The sequence below is a fragment of the Hemitrygon akajei genome, chromosome 15 (assembly GCF_048418815.1).
Source record: "Hemitrygon akajei chromosome 15, sHemAka1.3, whole genome shotgun sequence".
NCBI lineage: Eukaryota > Metazoa > Chordata > Chondrichthyes > Myliobatiformes > Dasyatidae > Hemitrygon > Hemitrygon akajei.
Genome location: NC_133138.1, coordinates 49,223,469 through 49,235,783, shown reverse-complemented (window position 1 = coordinate 49,235,783; position 12,315 = coordinate 49,223,469). Strand labels below are relative to the sequence as shown.

General features: G+C 38.5%; 1 protein-coding gene across 1 annotated transcript in view; it reads right to left on the bottom strand.

Annotated features, from left to right (window-relative positions):
- Nucleotides 1-12,315, bottom strand: part of pfdn1 (prefoldin subunit 1) — a 71,289-nt gene that overhangs the window by 50,893 nt on the left and 8,081 nt on the right. The window contains exon 3 of the mRNA XM_073067550.1: nucleotides 5,064-5,148. Coding sequence (XP_072923651.1) covers nucleotides 5,064-5,148 — 85 coding nt within the window. The remainder of the gene's footprint in view (nucleotides 1-5,063; nucleotides 5,149-12,315) is intronic.

Here is a 12,315-nt window from a genome sequence, read left to right as displayed (position 1 = left end):
GCCCATGCTGAACATTAAGTAAATGGAGCAAATTGCATACCAAGCTACCATAACATATTGTTGTCAGCAATACAATGGCAGTACCTTGCATTTACAGTTCATCCAATAAACACCATGCCCGATATTTAAGAAAAATTCACATAAATTAAAGGGCATTCTTCAAATGTAGCCAAGATTGAATTGTTTTGCAAGAACTGAAACAACATTATTCCCAATTCCCGAGTCTTTTGACCGATTCAAACAGGCTACTTTCCATTCACCTCATTCATTGATACACAGTAAGATTTCCTGCATGTCATGTCTTCTATGCTCTATTTCAAAATCAAATTACATTATATCTATTGTTTGTCTTATAGAGAATCCAATTTATTTTCAACCTGGATTCCTTGTTCAACTTCCTGTTCTGATATCAGGAAATCAGGAAACTTTCCTTATGACAACTTCAAAATATATTTACATGTCTTACAAAAGTCTGACAACCACATACATTTTCAGTAATTGTCACTAATTGAACACTATGGAAAAACTTACTGTAAAACATTTTAAATATTATTTTATCAATGCTATAAATCATTTCCAGCACAGTTTGCACAAACTGCTAGAAGAATAGAGCTCTTTCAGCAACAAAACTGTTGCCTCAAATCCAGCATTATTTCTGTTTTTCATTCTTGACAAGTTGAGATGTTACTGGTAAGTCTTAGCATATAATTCCTATCAAAATTTGCCATCAAGAAGCTGATGATAAGCCACATTCTTGACAATATTATGATGAAATTAACCCCACAATAAGAAACCTGATGCTGCCTTCTTTATCTAAAAATGCCCTGGCATATCAGCATGCTCCACACCGATCTTCCCCATCCTCAACGTCCTTCTCCTTGTACACAGTGATGCAAAGTACTCATTTAGGACCTCACCTACATCCTATGCCTCAAAGCACATGTTCCCTTTATCCTTGAACTACCCTACCTACTCCTAGCTGAAGAGAAAGCATTACTAATAATCTTTCAAGGATCAGTAGGACTGGAAAATTGCAAATATCTCTGCATTCTTCAAGAAGGGAGAGAGGCAGAAGAAGGGAAATTATAGGCCAGTTAATCTGACCTCAGCAGTTGGGAAGATGTTGGAGTAGATCATTATGGATGTGGTTTCAGGGTACTTGAAGGTACATAATAAAATAGGGCGAAGTCAGCATGGTTTCATTAAGGGAAAATCGTGCCTCACAAATATATTGGAATTATTTGAAGAAATAACAAGCAAGATAGACAAAGGAGAATGTGTACTTGGATTTTTAGAAGGCCTTTGACACGGTGTCACGCAGGAGGCTGCTTAACAAGTTAAGCACCCATGGTTTTACAGGAGAGATACTAGCAAGGGCATTACTGATTGGCAGAAGCCAAATAGTCGGAATAAAGGAGCCTATTCAGAACGGCTGCTGGTGACTAGTGGTGCTCAGAGTTCACTATTGGGAACGCTTTTTACATTACATGTCAATGATTTTGATGAAGGAATTGATGGCTTTGTGGCCAAGTTTGCAGATGATATGAAGACAGGGGGGCAGGTAATGTTGAGGAGGCAGAGAGGCTACAGAAGGACTTGGACAGATTAGGAGAATGGGCAAAGAAGTGGCAGATGAAATACAGAATCGGAAACTGTATGGTTATGCACTTTGGTAGAAGAAATAAAAGTGCTGACTGTTTTCTAAATGGAGAGAAAATTCAAAAATCTTAGACACAAAGGGATTTGGGAATCCTCATGCAGGATTCCCTTAAAGGTTAAATTGCAGGTTAAGTTAGTGATGAGGAAGACAAATGCAATGTTAGCATTCATTTTAAGAAGATTCGAATCTAAAGGCAAGAATGTAATGTTAAGGCTTTATAAGGCACTGGTGCAGCCTCACTTGGACTACTGTGAGCAGTTTTGAGCCCCTTATCTAAGAAAGGATGTGCTGATGTTAGAGAGGGTTCAAAGGAGGGTCACAAAAATGATTCCAGGATTAAAAGGCTTTTCATATGAGGAGCATTTAATGGCCTACACTCACTGGAATTCAGAAGAATGTGGAAGGACGTCAGAGGATCTAAGACCAAAGGGGTAGTCTAAGATCAGAGGACACAGCCTCTTTAGAACAGAGATGAAGAAGAACTTCTTTAGCCAGTGACAAATCTGTGGAATCTGTTGCCACAGGCAGCTGTGAAGAGCAAATCATTGGGTATAGTTAAGGCAGGTTGATAGATTCTTGATTAGTCAGGGCATGAAGGGATACGGAGAGAAGGCAGGAGACTGGGACCGAGAGGGAAATGAATCAGCCTAAATGAAATGATGGAGCAGATTTGATGAGCCAAATGGCCTAATTCTGCTCCCATATCTTATGGTCTCATCCTCCTGCTCTTGATGTACATATACAATGCCTTAAGGTTCCTGTTATTCCAACTAGTCAAGGACTTTTCAGGATCTCTCCTGGTTTTCCTAATTCCCTTCTTGGGTTTCTTTTTCATTTCTTTAAAATCCACAAGGGCTGTTTTGATTTTGTCTCCCTAACCCTTAAATGTTGTACACTTCGTTTTTCTTCTTGATTATAATTCACCACCTCACCAACATCCAAGGTTCCCTTACCTTGCTCTCCTTTTCCTTCCCTTCTGGAACATACCTGCCCTGTACTCTATGCAATTGGCCTTTAAACACGCCAGTTATGGACATACACAAAAATGGCTGCGCTCCAATTTAATTCTCTCCTGCAAGGTCCATACTTATCGCTTTCCATAGCTCTCCTAAAACTTCAGTTGGGAACACTATTCCCTAACTCTTCTCCCATGAAAGGAAAATTTCCAGACAAGGCTCATTAGTCAGTACCAGGTCCAGTATGGCCCTGACTTTTGCTGGACTATCTACATATTGATTTTAAAAAACCCTTCTGGATGTATGTAACAATTCTGCACCATATAAACCTCTTGTACTAAGGAGATCGCAGTCTCTATTAAGGAAGTAGATGTCACCTATGATAACAACGCTGTTGTTATTACACCTTTCCTTAATCTGCCTGCATATCTGTTCCTCAATGTCTGGGTGACTATGGAGGTGGGAAAGGTGCTGTAATAATATTTCTTTCTTATTTTTGAGTTTTACCCATATGGACTTAGTGGACACTACCCATATAGACTCAACCAAGCATCTGTTATGGCCACATCATAGTTCCATGCACTGTTCATTGCCCTTGCCCATAATACTCCTAGCATTAAAATACACACACTTCAGCCTATCTGTGCCATTGCATCTATTTCTTTGCTCCTGCTTGTTCTTATTGTCATGACATCTACCTTACTCTCAATCCCTCCACTTTCTGACCTGGTGCTCTGGTTCCCATCCACCTGCCACACTAGCTTAAACCCTTCCAAGTAGCACTAGCCAATCTCCTGAGAAGGATATTGATTTATTTCTAGTTAGGGTGCAATCCACCCCTCTTGTAAAGTTTATCCCCTACCACAGAAGTGGTTCCAATGATCCAAGAAAATTTAAACACCTCCCTCTACACCAGTTTCTCAACCACCCATTCATCTGTTTTACCTTTTGATTCCTGCCTTGACAAGCACATGGCACCAGGAGTAATCCACAGGTTACTTCCTTCAAGATTCTGCTTTTCTGTCTCATTCCTAGCTGCTCATACTCACTGTGCAGGATGTCCTCCCCAGTTCGACTGCTGTCATTTTTGTCAATGTGCACCAGGACTTCTGGCTGCTCGCACACTCCCTTGAGAATGCTTTGCAGCCATTCTGAGGCATCTTTGACTCTGGCACCCAGGAGACAACACACCATCCTGGCATCTCTGCCGCAGCTACAGAATTTCCTTTCTGTTTCTCCAACTATCAAGTTTCCTATCGATATTGTTCTGGCTGACTTTAGACTTCTCTGCTGAGCTTCAGTGACGGCCACAGTGCCATTGATCTAGCTGTTGTTGTGTGCCCTCGTAGATCATTCCAATTTGAAATCTTGATCTTTAAAAGAACTTTCCAAGATGCCACACAAAGAGTAAACTACCTTAGCATTAAGCAATGCCTATCAGCAATGATGAGAACTTACGGCCAGAAGAGTTGCAGTTTGGTAAAACTTGCAATGAAATCTGAAATTTGAATTCTTAAAAAGTGAAGAACAAAGGTACATGCAAAGGATGAGAAGCACACCCACCAAGTTTGCTGAGAAGAGAAGCAAGAATCAGTGAAGTGGTGGATCTAGCTAATGGATTTCTGAAAAGGTGGTAAAGACAGAGAAACAGAAAATGGTGGAGAAACGCAGCAAGACAGGCAGCACATAGGGATAAATCAATAGTTCAAGTTGAAGACCTTTCATCAGCATCTTCTATTTCAATTTAATCAAATAAATTTTAAAAGACACATTGTTTTCCGCAAAGTCAGAGATGGCATAAGGTAAGTTAGAAATAACCAGCCTCGGTAATGGGTAAGTTGAGGGCGATGAATTGTAACATAAGGATAATTAGAATGCTGAGGGTGCTCGTAAAACAGTACACACCAGAACAGGCCCTTCATCCCATGGTGGCCTGTGCTGGCCATCATGTTGATTGAAACTAATCTTCAGCTGCCTGATCACCGCTTAATTCTCTGCCTGTCTAAATGTTTAGGATTAGTCGGTATGAGCAGCAGGGAAAAGTGATGGAGTTAGCGAAGGTAGAGTAGGAAAAGAATGGGAAATTTTTGTAGGGCTTGAAGTTCTTGTTTATTCACTACAGGATTACAAGGATTTATTATGTGCCGTTATTAAAAGAACTAGTTTAATTGATCATCTATGTTCTAACAATATCAACTTGACAGACAAAACAGTAAGTGAGGAGGCCCATAGATTTAAACTGATAGCAAGGAGCTCATATACAGAAATGATAAGTCTACAAAAAGAAAGAAAGCAACCATCTTAGCACAGAGACTGAGACAGAGTAAACTTTTCAAGGCCAAGAGCCATTGCCAAATAGTAATGAATGTGTTTTTAGAATGATTTTTCTTATTTCAACTTACTTTATTTTATCTTCTGCACTGAAAGCATGAATGATGAGAACTCACCTCAAGCTCTTTGATCTTCTGTTCAGCTATTTTTTGTTTCTCAAGAAGCTGATTGTGAATTACTGCTTTGGGTTGAAGAATGAACCTAAACATTAAAAATATACTTTTTAAAAATTTACAGCAAGAACCAATTTTAAAGCACAAGCTAAAATTAACATTTTCCCTTCGCAAGAATAATAAGGTTGCATAGAAGCTAAATGAAAATGTTTCAAGCACACACATTTATGCTCATCTATCATTATATCGCACCATATTTCTGTTAAGTAGGAAAGGATTTAATTGCAATAGAAAGAAAAAATAACTGAAGGGCAAACTTTGTAATATCAACCAAAAATTATCAGCAGCTTTATTCTGGACAGGGCCAGTGGGAGGGAGAATATGGTATTGCTGTGTATGGGTCTGTTGCTGTTTAACAAGGCAAAGAAGCTTTTATATTTTTGTGGATTTTTATTACACCCTACAGTACACAGGAAATGCTGCCTTGGACTTGCTGGAGAGACTGATTAATATCATGGACCTCAATCATTACTGCATGTTCGTCTACAGACTGAATTTCTCAGCAAATTTATCTTGCCATAAAGATTCTTTTTCCAGAGTCCAGAGGAAACCCCTGGAAGTTTTATTTTGTTTACAAAATCATGCAAAACGAAAGACAATCAAAATCTGTTTTATTACATACATCATAGGGGAGAGAGGAATTTATAGCTGCAGAAGTAGACTGGCATAAAACATAAATGAAAATTAAATTTCATGACATTTCCTAATGCTCCAACTGCGCGTATGTATGTTGTAGAAAAAGAAATGAACCCCAGTATGTCATATACTTCAGGGGGAAGATTCTCTGCAAAGTGACCCATCACCTTCTTTTTTAATATTTTACCTAATATTAATCTCAAACAATAATGAGGTGGCCTACAGGGAAGAAGTCATCTCTCTGACACAGTGGTGTCAAGAAAACAACTTCTCCCTCAATGTCGCAAAAACAAAGAAGCTGGTTGTGGATTACAGGAGGAATGGAGACAGGCTAACCCCTATTGACATCAATGGTTCTGGGGTTGAGAGGGTAAATAGCTTCAAGTTCTTCTGCGTCCACATCACCGAGGACCTCACGTGGTCTGTACACACCAGCTATGTGGTGAAAAAGGCACAACAGCGCATCTTTCGTCTCAGACAGTTGAGGAAGTTTGGTCTGGGCCCCCAAATCCCAAGAACTTTCTACAGGGGCACAATTGAGAGCATCCTGACTGGCTGCATCACTGTCTGGTATGGGAACTGTACTTCCCTTAATTACAGGATTCTGCAGAAAATGGTGCAGACAGCCCAGCGCATCTGTAGATGAACTTCCTGTGATTCAGGAACTTTACAAAGACAGGTGTGAGAAAAGGGCCCAAAGGATCATTGGGGACTTGAGTCACCCCAACGACAATCTATTCCAGCTGCTACCATCGGGGAAACCATACCACAGCACAAAAGCCAGAACTGACAAGCTCCGGGACAGCTTCTATACTTTACTATAAAAGTAATCTATCATCACATTATCAAACTTTCTTATTTGTGCTCAGACAAATAAATTTAATCCTTAAGAATTAATTTGCCCCTCCAAGAATGGTAACAATACTGCATTGATGGGTCTTACTAGTCCTCAGAATTTCTCATCTCATTTTTAATTTGCAGGTAATGAATATCAACTTATTAGACTGTTGGATTCTGTAGTCAAGCCTGATTTGGTCCAAAAATAGTAATCTCATTATTTTTAAAACTATAAATCATGGCATTGCAATCAAGTGTAAAAAGTTTGCCTGACGTTTGATTTCTCATTTCTGTTTGATTAAGACCAACTAATCTCCATCCGCTAATTCAGAATATCTGAGTGATAGATCACAAAATCTTCCTGGGTCTCTCTGTCTTAGTCATTTGTATATAGATACATATGACAAGACCAATATGCAGACCTTATGCAAGTCAGTTTTGCTGTCTACAGGGAAGAAAATATGAAATCCTAATTTAGGTTTGGAAGCAGCTAAAAATGTTTCAGCAGTTGTTGGACTTCCTCCAAAATACAATACAAGAAATATAAAAAAGCTTAGATTTGTAGGTCTATTTCAATTTATCATGGACAATAGTGATTAAATATAATCCTTCTATAGATTACTTGTTTGTGCAAGCTTATTTTAAATGAAAATGAGGTTTGCATTAAAGGGGATTGTATTACAATCTGCAAGAATTTCAGTATCACTAACGAAGTATGGTCATCATGCAACATGAGTCAAGTGATTCAAAATCTTCTGGCACATTTCCAGTCTGCAACATACCGACTACAGGAATTACTTTTTCAACCCTTGGAACAATTTGTTTTGCTGTAGTGCTAAACACACTGCCAAAATGCTGTCGAGTGAAGAATTATAATATCTGCTTTTGTTTACTGTCCACATTTGTCGATCTGTATTCTCAAAGGACATACACTGTAAACAATGTAATGGAAGTTTGAAATCTTCCACATATATAGGTAACATACTAGTTATGTTGCACTTTATAATTGATCTACTTATCTGATAGGTATCTGGCATTTCAGTTCCAAGTCTCCTCCATACTTTCTCAACAATGCCTCTTAACTAGGGTTCTGTGAACTTGGATGTAAAAATAAAGATGTAAATTTTTTCCCCCAACTTCTAACTGAAATTTAGCATTTCCTTTGATTATGAATGTAGGCGATAAACCACAGTAGTATGCACTGGAAATGGTTAAACTTCGTTATGGACTGGAACAGAAAAAAAAACTGGAAGTGATTCCCTTATCAAATAATGTAATATGTTTTAGAATAGTTAATTTTTTTAACATTCTTAAGCAAGTCATTGAGGAATTGGCAGCCTCGCAATTCCCATTCAGTATGCAACTGGATGAAACTTCAAACATTTCTCAATGTAGTCAGCTCCTTGTTTTTGCCGGTTAAATACATGCTGATGGCATCAAAAGAGAATTCTTATTTTGTGAGTCCTTTATGGAAACTACAAAGGCTGTCGATATTTTGGAAATAGTAAAAAGTTTTTTTTTAAACCAAACAAAACTTTGACTGAAAAGAAAAATTTCATAGTCTTTGTACAGATGGAGCTCCTGCAATGTTTGGTAATACATCTGGTGTTGCTATTTTAGTGAAAAAAGAAGCTCCTCACGCCATCATCACACATCATTTACACAGCCGTGCACTGGCAACAAAGAGTCATCCAACAACTCTGAAAGATATTTGTCAACAACCATAAAAGTCATCAACTTTATTAGTAGCAGGTCTCTGAGTAATCACATTTTTAAAAGACATTTGCAAGAAATGGGTGCAGAATATGTGCTTCTCTACCACACACAGAAGTTCATAGTCTTTCAAGAGGACAAATCTTGAAGCACACGGTCAAACCAAGGACAAGTTTCACCTTTTCCAAAAGGAAAACAAAACCCTCTTGGAACAGATTGGGAAAAAAAAGGATTGTATCAATAGGTTGACTTGCCTGGCATATATTTTTAACCATATGAATATTTTGATAACTGGATTTCTTTCGTAATCCTATCTATCTTATTTTATATACTTAAATACATTATTCTGAGAAGGGGTCCACAGGCTTCAGTGGACTGCCAAAGGGTTCACGGCATAAAAAAGGGACTAAGAACCCCAGGTCTTCCAAATATTCCCAGAATCTAACCATCCTAAAACAGTTATGACTCTTTCTTTCAATACTGTCAGATCCTAGACCATCGAACTGACTAATCTTGAAAATCCATTTCAATGGTCATATGCCCATACACTGCTTTATTGATGTCTAAAGGCAAACCTCATTTTCTTACAAACCCTGTCCAAATCCATCCAGCACCCAGAATTGGTCTCGTAGTCATTCACAGTTTTTTTTTACAAATGTAACTAGCTCTTGAGACCATTTATCAAGTAGAATCAGACATCAATCCTGTTCAAGTCACAGGCTCACCCCCAACATAATTTCTAATATTCTTTTAATGACAAGGACATTATGACAAAAACTGCCATCTACCAACAGGCAAATTAATGGAGAAGAATCTTACAGATTGATTTACAAGCATTTGGCGAGCATAGTCTTGTTAGGGATAGTCAGCATGGCTTTGTGAGTGGCAAGTTGTGCTCGAGGAGGTGAGAAAACAAATCGTCAGTAGAGTGGAGGGTGTTGTGTATATCCATTTTATTAAGGCATTTGACAAGGTTCCCCATGATGGGCTCATTCAGAGAGACATGACGCATGAGATTCATGGAAACATGGCTACATGGATTTGAAACTGGCTTGTCCACAGAAAGCAGAGGGCGGTAGTGGATGGAGCTTATTCAACTTAGAGATCGATGACTAGGGGTGTTCCACAAGGACCTGTCCTAGGACCCTTCCTCTTTGTGATTTTTATAAAAGACTTGGATGAGGAAATGGAAGGGTGGGTTAGTAGGTTTACAGATGACACAATGATTGGTATCGTGGATAGTGTAGAAGATCATTGTAGGTTACAATGGGATAGAGACAGGATACAGAGCTGAGTCAGATGGAGTTCAATCCGGAGAAGTATCACTTTTGAAGTGATACACTTTGGAAGATTGAATTTGAAGCCAGAGTACGAGGTTCTTAACAGAGTGGAGGAAGAGAGGTCTTGTGTTCACGTCCATGGATCCCTCAAAGTTGCCCAGCAAGTTGATAGGATGGTTAAGAAGACGTATGGCGTGTTAGCCTTTATCAGTCGGGAAATAAATTCAAGAGTTGCCAGAAAATGTTGCAGCTCTATGACAGTCCGGTTAGACCACACTTGGAATACTGTGCTCTGTTGTGGTTGCCTCATTATATGAAGGATGTGAAAGCTTTAGAGATGGTGCAAAGGGATTTACTGGGATGCAGCTTGGATTAGAGAGTGTGTCTCATGAGGATAGATTGAACAAGTTAAGCTTTTCAGTTTGGAGTGAAAGAGGATGAAACCAGACTTGATAGAGGTGTATACAAGATGATAAAAAACAGACCAAGTGGATAGCCAGGACTTTTTAACCAGAGCAGAAATGACTAATACAAGGTATAATTTTAAGGTAATAGTAGGTGGGGGTGGTGGGGAGGAGAAAATGTCAGAGTTATGCATCATTAATGTGATGCAGGTCTTTGCTTTAAGTTCATTCAAGGAATGTCGGACTTACAGGCTGAGCCAGCACTTAATCCACCTCCCTAGTTGCCCTTGAAAAGATGATGGTGAACCAATGCAGCCCTTGAGGTGGAGACAGATCCACAATGCTATCAGGGAGGCTTAATGTATTTAGTGTTCCAGTACTGCGATCCAGTGATAGTGAAAGGATGGTGATTTATTACCAAGTCTGAATGATGTTGCTTGGAGGACAACATTCACGATAATGGTGCTTCCATGCTTTTGCTGCCCTTGATGTTCTAGTTGGTAGAGGTCATGGGTTTGGAGTGTGTTATCGAAGGCATCATGGCGACTTGCTGCAGTTCATCCTGTAGATGGAGTAAACAGCTGCTATGGTGCATCAGTGGCAGAGCGAGTAAGTAGTGGTTGTGACAGGGTGCTATTTAAGTGTTGCTGGTATCAAACTTCTTGAATGTTGTACAAGCTTTGAAAGATGTTAGGACAGGTTTTGAGGAGTTAGAAAATTAGTTACTTACTGCAGTATTCCTAACCTCTACCCTGTTCTTGTAGCCAAATTGCATGAACTGGGTTAGACATATAGTTTCTGGTTAATAGCAATCCCAGGATATTGATAGTGGGAGATTCAATGATGGTAATTGCACGGAGTATCAGGAGGTGACAGCTGGATTTTCTCTTGTTGAATACTGCCATTGCCTGGCACACAGGAGGCCAGTACCATCTGCACCACATACCAGCACAGGCCTGGGCTTGCACCTTTCAGTTGCAGACTGCTTCAATATCTGAAAAGTTGTGAAAGGTGCTGAACATTGCTCAATCATCATCAGCATCCCTATTTCTAACCATAAAAATGAAGGAAAGCTATTGATGAAGCAGCTTAAAATGGTTGTGCCTAGGACACTTTAAAATATTGAGAAGCAAAGGAGTATGTATACCAAATATTGCCGAACTCACTGAAAGGCAAGAAGCCACTACATGGATAAACTACCTCAGGTTAGAATAAAATATTTCAATGAAATAGTTAAATTGTCATATTTTGATCATTTATAACCAACTTTAAAACAAAAAATATCAATAGGTAAACAACAGAACTTTTACTTTTTAATCCTTTCAATGCATTTTCACAATATGCATTACTTAATGTTCAGAAACTTTAGACTTGTTACAGTGACCTGAAAATATTACACTAGCCAAAAGGAGAGGTTCATAACAAGGAACTGTCAATCAAGATAGCTACAAAGGTACAATGATACCAGAAGTAGAAAAACAGTTTAGTTCATTGCATCATTACATAGGCAATTAATATCTTGACAATTTATAATCAAGACTATAAACAAAAATGCTGATATGTAGATGGGGTCTATGTTTCAAACCTTCTGACAAAGAACCATAGATAAGAACAAATTTTACCCAATGAGCTACCAGATAAGACATCAAGCTGTCTTTGCAATATTTTCCTGTTACTTTAATAAGCACAAATGATTTTGCACTTCCAACTGAAAGTACTCAACCATAAAGACATTGTCTCCAGATTCAATAACTGCTGGAATGATAAGTGCTTATGTTATTATTTCAAAGTTTCAATCCATTTTATATCATTTTATATGAATCTACAGACCAATGCAGGAGAAAAGGCATTATTTTGTTGCATTAATAAATTAAGACAGTCACTGCGTATTTTCTTGCAGTTATTTAAAGAGCACAGGTTCTTCATTATTAATAGTTTATCAACTAAAAATACTTAAAGTTTGAAATTAAATTATTCAACAAATACAAGAAAATAAATTGCTTCATGTTTTTCCTGTATCTCTTTCTTCCATCCTTGAATATAGCAATGGTATGCTAGCAAAGATTAATGCAATGAAACATAATTTTCTTAGTATAGCTACAATGATGTAACCATTTCTCTGAATAGAATATTCCCAACTGGACTCCAGCCAAGGAGATGACAAGCACATCAACCTCATATTATGTTTCGTAACATTTGTTGCAACCTTATATCCCCCTATGTGTTCTGCAGTTTTCAAAACCTATCTTGTTTAAATTTTCTTCCCTCTCCACACTTCTACTTGCCATCCTCAAATAATATGTTGAATGGGCCACCTCCAGAGAA